Below are 10,000 nucleotides of genomic sequence, written 5' to 3'. Positions count from 1 at the left end.
CATGGAGGAGCTGAGGAGGAGCTGCTCCGAGAGCCAGTGTACCGCTGGACACATCAACGGACAGGTAAGACCACCTGGGATCGGGTTTACACCAGAACTGATCTGGATCTGATCTGGTTTGAAACTGTCTGTACTGGTTTCCTGTGTCCAGGTGAGAGCTCGGTAATGCCTTGTTAACACCTGGTCATTGCGTCTTACCTATCCTTGTACATCCAGGTGAGCCAGGTGGAGGTGTATCCGGGCTCTGGTGTTCTCTGTGATGTCCGCTCATGGCAGGCAGCCAATCAGGCGCCGTCTCCCACGGCAATGGCACGGTTGCTGCTGCTGGGAGTGTTTGATATGAACACCCTGATGAACAGCAACCTGCGAGGCGGGCGGAGCCGCCGACCCGCCTTCCACCCACAGCGCAGCGCTCTGGACCCGCACAAGATCAATGCCATCTTCAGTGAGTTGAGACAGTCCAGCAGAATGTCCCTTTAATCCGTCTGTCCTCTCACTGTCCTCCTCTCTGTCCCTCAGACGCCATCTTGGCTCGGTTTCCTCTCGCCAAGCGAGGAGTCATTGGCTCTGGAATCAACTCCAAACTGTCAGAGATCCGTTTCCGCTCCCGGAGAGCCAATCGAGACCCCCGATTCCTCTGACAGACAGCTAGACGGCTTCTCCCACGTCACTGAAGAATGTCCAATGAAAAGGCAGCAGCGTGGAGCTGTTCGATCAATGAGCAGCTCTTGCTCTGACGGACGGTTTAGTTTCAGGTCAGGTCTGGTTCTCACCCCGCTGAGTCAGCCGCTTTGTCGCCATGACAACCTCTGGGAAAGCTGTACGTTGGCATGACGATCCCATGACCGACTACATTAGAACCACGAAAGGACACAACACGACCGCAAAGAGACGCAACACAACCTCAAAGAGACGTAGCATGACCTCAAAGAGACACAGCACGACCTCAAAGAGATGCATGACAACCCTTGAAGAGACACAAAAAGACAAAAAAGAGACGTAACACAACCTCAAAGACCTCAGAGACACAAGAACACAACAAAGAAAAAAAACAACACAACCTCAAATAGATGCAACACAACCACAAAAACGTAAAACTACCACAAAGAGACGCATGACAACCCTTGAAGAGACACAAAACGACCTCAAAGAGATGCAACACGACCTCAAAGAGAAACAGAACAACCACAGAGAAAAAACAACCTCAAACAGACACAACCCGACCTCAAAGACATGCAACACAACCTTAAAGAGAAACGAAACAACCACAGAGAGACAAAAACGACCTCAAAGAGACACAAAACGACCTCAAAAAGATGCAACACGACTTTAAAGAGAAACAAAACGACCACAGAGAGACAAAAACGACCTCAAAGAGATGCAACACGACCTTAAAGAGAAACAGAACAACCACAGAGAAAAAACAACCTCAAAGAGACACAACACAACCTTAAAGAGACACAACACGACCTCAAAGAGAAACAGAACAACCACAGAGAAAAAACAACCTCAAAGAGACACAACACGACCTTAAAGAGACACAACACGACCTTAAAGAGATGCAACACGACCTTAAAGAGACACAACACGACCTAAAAGAAACACAACACGACCTCAAAGAGACACAAAACAACCAGAGAAAAAACGACCTCAAAGAGATGCAACGTGACCTCAAAGAGATGCAACGTGACCTCAAAGAGACACAACATGACCTCAAAGAGACACAACATGACCTTAAAGAGACACAACACGACCTTAAAGAGACGCAACACGACCTTAAAGAGACACAACACGACCTAAAAGAGACACAACTCAACCACAGAGACACAACACGACCTTAAAGAGACACAACACGACCTCAAAGAGACACAACACGACCTCAAAGAGACACAACACGACCTCAAAGAGACACAAGATGACCTCAAAGAGATGCAACATGACCTCAAAGAGACACAACACGACCTCAGAGAGACACAAAACAACCACAGAGACAAAACAACCTCAAAGAGATGCAACATGACCTCAAAGAGATGCAACACGACCTCAAAGAGACACAACATGACCTCAAAGAGACACAACACAACCTTAAAGAGACACAACACGACCTTAAAGAGATGCAACACGACCTTAAAGAGACACAACACGACCTAAAAGAGACACAACACGACCTCAGAGAGACACAAAACAACCACAGAGACAAAACAACCTCAAAGAGATGCAACATGACCTCAAAGAGATGCAACACGACCTCAAAGAGACACAACATGACCTCAAAGAGACACAACACAACCTTAAAGAGACACAACACGACCTTAAAGAGATGCAACACGACCTTAAAGAGACACAACACGACCTAAAAGAGACACAACTCGACCACAGAGACACAACACGACCTTAAAGAGACACAACACGACCTCAAAGAGACACAACACGACCTTAAAGAGACACAACACGACCTCAAAGAGACACAACACGACCTTAAAGAGACACAACACGACCTCAAAGAGATGCAACACGACCTTAAAGAGACACAACACGACCTAAAAGAGACACAACACGACCTTAAAGAGACACAACACGACCTCAAAGAGATGCAACATGACCTCAAAGAGCCACAACACGACCACAGAGACACAAAATGACCTCAAAGAGACACAACATGACCTCAAAGAGAAACAACACGACCACAGAGACACAAAATGACCTCAAAGAGATGCAACATGACCTCAAAGAGACACAACACGACCACAGAGACACAAAACGACCTCAAAGAGACACAACATGACCTCAAAGAGACACAACAAGACCACAGAGACACAAAACGACCTCAAAGAGATGCAACATGACCACAGAGACACAAAACGACCTCAAAGAGATGCAACACGACCACAGAGACACAACTCGACCTCAAAGAGATGCAACATGACCTCAAAGAGACACAACATGACCTCAAAGAGACACAACTCGACCAGAGACACAAAACGATCTCAAAGAGACACAACACGACCTCAAAGAGATGCAACATGACCTCAAAGAGACACAACACGACGTCAAAGAGATGCAACATGACCTCAAAGAGACACAACATGACCTCAAAGAGACACAACTCGACCAGAGACACAAAACGATCTCAAAGAGATGCAACACGACCTCAAAGAGATGCAACATGACCTCAAAGAGACACAACACGACCACAGAGACACAAAACGATCTCAAAGAGACACAACGTGACCTCAAAGAGACACAACACGACCACAGAGACACAAAACGACCTCAAAGAGATGCAACACGACCACAGAGACACAAAACGACCTCAAAGAGATGCAACATGACCTCAAAGAGACACAACATGACCTCAAAGAGACACAACTCGACCAGAGACACAAAACGATCTCAAAGAGACACAACATGACCTCAAAGAGATGCAACATGACCTCAAATAGACACAACATGACCTCAAAGAGACACAACATGACTTCAAAGAGATGCAACATGACCTCAAAGAGACACAACATGACCTCAAAGAGACACAACATGACCTCAAAGAGATGCAACATGACCTCAAAGAGACACAACACGACCTCAAAGAGATGCAACATGACCTCAAAGAGACACAACATGACCTCAAAGAGACACAACTCGACCAGAGACACAAAACGATCTCAAAGAGATGCAACACGACCTCAAAGAGATGCAACATGACCTCAAAGAGACACAACACGACCACAGAGACACAAAACGATCTCAAAGAGACACAACGTGACCTCAAAGAGACACAACACGACCACAGAGACACAAAACGACCTCAAAGAGACACAACACAACCTCAAAGAGATGCAACACGACCTCAAAGAGAAACAAAACAACCACAGAGACAAAACAACCTCAAAGAGACACAACATGACCTCAAAGCGACTCGAAACAACCACAGAGACGTAAAACAACCACAAAAAAAACAACCACAATGAGACGTGTCTGTTTCAATTCAATTCAATTCAATTCAATTTTATTTATAAAGCCCAATATCACAAATCACAATTTGCCTCACAGGGCTTTACAGCATACGACATCCCTCTGTCCTTAGGACCCTCACAGCTGATCAGGAAAAACTCCCCAAAAAAACCTTTAACGGGGAAAAACAACGGTAGCAGTAGTTTGGGGTCTGTCTCTGTCTCTTGTCTCTGTCTCTTGTCTCTGTCTCTTGTCTCTGTCTCTGTTCATGACTGAGTTTTACTGAGTTTGATATTTTAAACAGCTGAAGTCATGTTGAACATTTGCCAATAAAGACATGTGGTGTCTCCTTCTCTGTTTCCTCCTCTCCTTCTCTGTCTCCTCCTCTTCTTCTCTGTCTCCTCCTCTCCTCCTCTTCTTCTCTGTCTCCTCCTCTTCTTCTCTGTTTCCTCCTCTCCTTCTCTGTCTCCTCCTCCTCTTCTCTATCTCCTCCTCTCCTTCTCTGTCTCCTCCTCTTCTTCTCTGTCTCCTCCTCTCCCTCTCTATCTCCTCCTCTCCTTCTCTGTCTCCTCCTCTCCTTCTCTGTCTCCTCCTCTCCTACACTGTCTCCTCCTCTCCTTCTCTGTCTCCTCCTCTGTCTCCTCCTCTCCTTCTCTGTCTCCTCCTCTCCTCCTCTCCTTCTCTGTCTACTCCTCTCCTCCTCTGTTTCCTCCTCTCCTTCTCTGTCTCCTCCTCTCCTTCTCTGTCTCCTCCTCTCCTACGCTGTCTCCTCCTCTCCTTCTCTGTGTCCTCCTCTCCTCCTCCTCTCCTCCTCTCCTACACTGTCTCCTCCTCTCCTCCTCTGTCTCCTCCTCTCCTTCTCTGTTTCCTCCTCTCCTTCTCTGTCTCCTCCTCTCCTCCTCTGTCTCCTCCTCTCCTTCTCTGTCTCCTCCTCTCCTCCTCTGTCTCCTCCTCTCCTTCTCTGTCTCCTCCTCTCCTCCTCTGTCTCCTCCTCTCCTTCTCTGTTTCCTCCTCTCCTTCTCTGTCTCGTCCTCTCCTTCTCTGTTTCCTGCTCTCCTCTCCTCTCCTCTCCTCTCCTCTCCTCTCCGTTTCCGTTTCCGGTGAGCGTGAGCGTGAGTCGTGGTGGTGGACGTGCGAGTGGCGCGGAGTTTGAATGGTTTTCTAATCCTGTTTTTTCCGGATTTCCCTCTGATTTCTTCATCTGTTCTAATTACGTGATCAGGTGAGTTTTTTTCCCAGTTTTTGTTGAGTGTTGGCAGAGTGATCAGTGGTTTTGTCCGGTGGTTTGTCGGGAGGAATGGCGTCCTCCGAGACGCCACTTCCGTCTATCCGGCAGGGAGTGCGGATAGCGCCGCCGGATAGTCATGTTACCGTGGTGGAGGTTCTGCTGGCTGTCGGCGAGCAGGTAGGACATGACAATCTTTCATTTGCATCGCGAATGAACAAAGCTGTGGTTGTGTTTTTGAAAGAGGAGGCTCATGTCTATCAGCTGATAGAGAGCGGCGTGTTTATCAGGGACGCTTTTGTGCAGGTATCCCCGCTGTCAGTTCCCTCCACGCGGATCACCGTGTCCGGTGTTCCGCCGTTTATTCCTAACGAGTCGCTAGAGAGCGAGCTCCGTAGGTTCGGCAAGTTCGCTAGTGGATTTAAGACAGTGAGTTTAGGATGTAAGGATCCAAAGCTGAAGCATGTGCAGTCTCTGAGACGGCAGGTGTTCATGTTTTTGGATTCGCCTTCTCAGACACTGCGGTGTCTTTCAGAGTGAAGCACGGTGATGGGTCGTACATGGTGTATGCTAGCTCAGGACAGCTGAAATGTTTTGAGTGTGGGGATGTGGGACACAAACGTGTTGCGTGTCCGCATAAAGGGCAGGGGGCTGCGGGCGGTTCACCTGTTGCCCGCGCGGCTCACCCCGAAGCGGCTGATGCCACGGTGGCGGCTGACGCCGCGAGCGTTGCCGCGGCTGTGCTGAACGCCGCGCCTGACACGCGTCCAATGCCACTGCGGCTCTTGAGCCCGAGTTTGGGCCTGTGGCCGCGAGTGCGGCGGCGGCGGAGCGCGGTGATGTGCGTACAGCAGCTAGTAGATCTCATGACAGGGAGGAATATATCCAGTCTGAGCAGCAGGCTCCCGCGGACGCAGGGAACCTGGGCAGTTCTCAGTCTGCAGGCACTGAGATGCAGTCTCAGGCTGCAGAGGAAGCAGCTTCTACGAGCTCTGCAGGCATAGAAAATGTTATTAGCAGTGAAGTGCTCAGTAGCCAGGCATCATATGAAGGAGATGACATGGACTTTGGCTCAGAGTCAGACACTGTATCTGTGTGTGAAAGCAACAGAAATGCAGAAGATCTCTATTCTTTAGAGGACATTAATAATTTCCTTCATGTGACTTTTAAAAAGTCTGTTAAAGTGAGTGATTACTTTAGTGACACTGAAAAGTTCATCAGATCTGTGGACATACTGAAAAGACTGGTTGGTTTTGATTTGTTGGATGAGAAGAAATGTTTCCGTCTTAAAAAGCACATTACCACTCTGAGAAAGGCAAAAACTGGTAGACCTGCTAGAAAAGCAAAAAAAGTGACATGATCATGTATCACTTGGTGTTTTCCTCTTTTTACTGTTCTCTGCTTGTTTCTTCATGCCTGTTTCTCTTCTTTTCTCTCAATGCAAAACCTTAAAATTGGGTCTTTGAACATTAATGGAGGGAGGGACAGACAGAAAAGGGCTTTAATTTCTGAGGTTTCTACTCAGAAAAGGGTAGATGTGCTTTTTTTGCAGGAGACACATACTAATCCAGCAGATGAGGTAGACTGGGGTTTATGGTGGGAGGGTTCATATACGCTTAGCCACGGCACCAACTTCAGTGCAGGGGTTGCTGTTCTGCTTAGACCCACTGCAAATGCAACAGTTTTATCTACTACTGAAGTGGTGAAGGGTCGTTTGTTGATTGTTAGGGCTGAAATACAGAGCTCTGTGTTTTGTTTTGTTAATGTGTACGCCCCAAATCACGGTCCAGAAAGAGCTGGTTTTTTTATCCTGCTAAAAAATGAGCTGTTTAAGTACTATCAAGATCAGTTGATTATTGGTGGGGATTTTAACTGTACATTAGATTTTACCATGGACAGGACAGGCGAGGAGCCCCACCCTCAGTCATCTCAGAGCCTTAGCAGTGTCGTCACACAGTTGGACCTGTTAGACACATGGAGGGTTAAACATCCACAGTCCAGACAGTACACATGGGTGAGGGGTAATGGCAGGGTCAGTGCAGCCAGATTGGACAGGTTTTACATTTCCTGAATCTCAGCTCGAGATTAATTCTAACATATATCCAGTTGGTTTCACTGACCACCATTTTGTCGGCATAGATTTGGTCAGCTCGCCAGGGGAAAGGGTTAGCTCACTGGTTCTTTAATAACAAACTTCTTCAGGACAGTGCTTTTGTCAGAGTTTTGAGCACTTCTGGCAGCAATGGAAGAGGCAAGGTGATTTTAGTTCCGCAGTGGTGGGAGGTTGGTAAAGCACAAATTCGTGTTTTTTGTCAGCAGTACACCTCCCATTCCACTGCTAAAATCAAGGCAGCAGTGAAGGAACTTGAAGTCAGTATTAAAAACATTGAGGAAGGGTTACGTAGGGACTCTGATCCCACTATGGGTCATATGCTGCAGGAGAAGAAGTTGGAATTAAGTTCTTTCCTGCAGGAGAGAGTGAAGGGGGCCCTTGTCAGGTCTCGCTTCCTCCAGCTGAAGGACATGGATGCCCCGACTTCTTTCTTCTTCAACCTGGAGAGATCGGTGGCGCAGAGGAAGCAGATGACCTGCCTTAAGCTGCCAGGGGGCAGGGTGACCACAAGCCCGGACGAGATGAGGAGCCATGCAGTGGACTTCTATGCTGAACTCTTCAGGGCAGAGCAGTGCAGCATGGCGTGTCGAGAGAAGCTCTTGGAGGCTTCCGAGGAGAAAGTTGTGCTGGATTGTGAGCTGACTCTGGAGGAGTTGACAGTTGCTGTCAACCAGTTGGCATCAGGGCGAGCACCTGGGATTGATGGTCTCTCTGCTGACTTTTCGCTTCTGGAATACTCTTGGACCTGACTTGCATGCTGTCTTCTTAGAGTGCTTCAGAGCAGGATCTCTTCCTGTCTCCTGTCGACGAGCGGTACTTTCCCTGCTGCCCAAGAAAGGGGACTTGGCCTTACTTAAGAACTGGAGGCCAGTTGCTCTCCTCTGCACAGACTATAAGGTGCTTTCCAGAGCCTTATCGAACAGACTTAAGATCATCCTGGAATTAATTGTTCACACAGATCAAACATATTGTGTACCTGACAGGACAATTATGGACAACATTTTCCTCATTCGCGATGTTATTGATGTTTGCAGATGTTATGATAATGTCAATTTGGTATTGTGTGTTTGGATCAGGAGAAGGCTTTCGACAGGGTGGATCACTCCTATTTATTTTCTGCACTTAGGGCTTTTGGTTTTGGTGATGGGTTTCTGGCCTGGATTGGTTTATTGTACAGTGGTGCTCAATGTTTGGTGAAGACGGGAGCAGGGCTGAGTCGGCCAGTCCCTGTGCAGCGAGGGATAAGGCAAGGCTGTCCTATCTCAGGTCAGCTATATAGTCTAGCCATCGAGCCCTTGCTGCACAGGCTGAGGGGTCAGCTCCGTGGTCTTTCACTGCCTGGGTCCTCGGATCTTGCTCAACCTCCTACTGTATCGGCCTATGCGGATGATGTTTGTATTTTCATCACCAGCCAGAGGGATGTTCATTATTTGCAGGACACCCTGTCCCTGTATGAAGGGGCCACATCTGCACGGGTGAATTGGGCAAAAAGTGAAGCTTTGTTGGTGGGACAGTGGAGGATCAGGCAGTGCCCATTCTGCCTGGAGGTCTTGAGTGGGAAGGAGGGTCTGAAAGTGCTGGGGTGTTTTTGGGCACAGAAGGTTTTCAGGCAAAGAACTGGGAGGGTATTAGGAGAAGGTGCGCGAGGTTGTCTAAATGGAAATGGTTGCTACCCCAGTTGTCATATAGGGGACGAGTTCTGGTTGCCAATAACTTGGTTGCCTCGGCCCTTTGGCACAAGTTCAACGTTTTAACACCACCAAAAAGCCTGATAGAGGACATTCAGAGAGCCATCGTGGATTTCTTCTGGTCTGGCAAACACTGGGTCCGGGCAGCAGCCCTTTATCTGCCTGCGGCGGAAGGGGGACAGGGTCTGATAAACATCCAGTCTAAAATTGCTTCCTTTCGACTCCAGACTGCACAAAGACTCCTGTATACCTCTGGCCCAGGTTGGCTCGATACAGCTAGACTGCTGCTGAGGAGAGCTGGGCGCCTGGGCTATGACAAACAACTGTTCCTACTACAACCTGAAGCTGTGGTTCTTGCTGGACTGACACCGTTTACAGCTCTGTGTTGCAGGCATGGCAGATTTTCCAGCTTGTACCACAGATGAGACACCAGGTATGTGGCTGTTTGAGGAGCCTTTGTTCTTTAACAACCTTCTAAAGACTCAGACATTACAGTCTCCCAGTCTGCGAGCTAGCCTCAGAGAGGCTGGCTGCACCAAACTGGGTCATCTGATGAAGATGACAGCAAGTTCTGTGGACACCCTGAGAGCGAGGACCAACATCACCTCTATCAGGCTCATCACCAGAGTGGTGGAGGAAGTCCATGCCGCCTGCCACAATCTCTGAGAGCTTTTGCAGAGAACTGTGCTTTATGTGATCAGTGGTCTGAGAACAGTGAATACAGCTTCCCCTCTCTGCTCATTTCCAGCAGTGGGGAGTGGCAGGAGGGAGGTGGTCAGCTGCTGTCTTTACAACCTCACCTGGACACTTTTAAGGATGTAAGGAAGAAAGCACTCTACCATGTCTGCGTGAAGGTGCTGAACCTGCACTCTTTGGCAGGGCTGAAGGAGTCGAGGTGGGCTGAGTTTTTTGGCACAGACGTGTCCCCGAAAGGCAGCTGGCGGTCCCTGTACAAGCTGCCCGTTGAAAAGCGGACAGCAGACCTCCAGTGGAGGGTTGTACATGGTGCAATAGCCACGAACA

At 48.5% G+C, this 10,000-nt stretch overlaps 2 protein-coding genes across 32 annotated transcripts in view; one reads left to right on the top strand and one right to left on the bottom strand.

Annotated features, from left to right (window-relative positions):
- LOC125903242 (uncharacterized) overlaps positions 1-663 on the top strand; it is a 5,032-nt gene extending 4,369 nt beyond the window's left edge. For both annotated transcript variants that reach the window (XM_049600039.1, XM_049600038.1), the window contains exons 3-5: positions 1-64; positions 217-445; positions 520-663. The exon at positions 1-64 is cut by the window's left edge and continues 298 nt beyond it. In XM_049600039.1, the coding sequence (XP_049455996.1) occupies positions 1-64; positions 217-445; positions 520-641 (415 nt within the window). In that variant the 3' untranslated portion in view covers positions 642-663. The remainder of the gene's footprint in view (positions 65-216; positions 446-519) is intronic.
- A 130-nt stretch (positions 664-793) lies between these two features.
- LOC125903239 (uncharacterized) overlaps positions 794-10,000 on the bottom strand; it is an 82,312-nt gene continuing 73,105 nt past the window's right edge. The window contains exons 2-9 of one of the 30 annotated variants that reach the window (XM_049600033.1): positions 3,540-4,109; positions 3,313-3,354; positions 3,008-3,211; positions 2,583-2,643; positions 2,394-2,498; positions 2,228-2,311; positions 2,085-2,147; positions 1,593-1,796 (exon numbers count right to left, since the gene is read on the bottom strand). In XM_049600033.1, coding sequence (XP_049455990.1) covers positions 1,593-1,796; positions 2,085-2,147; positions 2,228-2,311; positions 2,394-2,498; positions 2,583-2,643; positions 3,008-3,211; positions 3,313-3,354; positions 3,540-3,700 — 924 coding nt within the window. In that variant the 5' untranslated portion in view covers positions 3,701-4,109. Of the gene's footprint in view, positions 2,499-2,561; positions 4,110-10,000 lie in introns of those variants that run through there. The other 29 variants (XM_049600032.1, XM_049600031.1, XR_007451263.1 and 26 more) reach the window with 29 other exon arrangements.

This window comes from Epinephelus fuscoguttatus, linkage group LG16 (assembly GCF_011397635.1).
Source record: "Epinephelus fuscoguttatus linkage group LG16, E.fuscoguttatus.final_Chr_v1".
Lineage (NCBI taxonomy): Eukaryota > Metazoa > Chordata > Actinopteri > Perciformes > Serranidae > Epinephelus > Epinephelus fuscoguttatus.
This window is presented reverse-complemented; position numbering and strand designations above follow the sequence as displayed.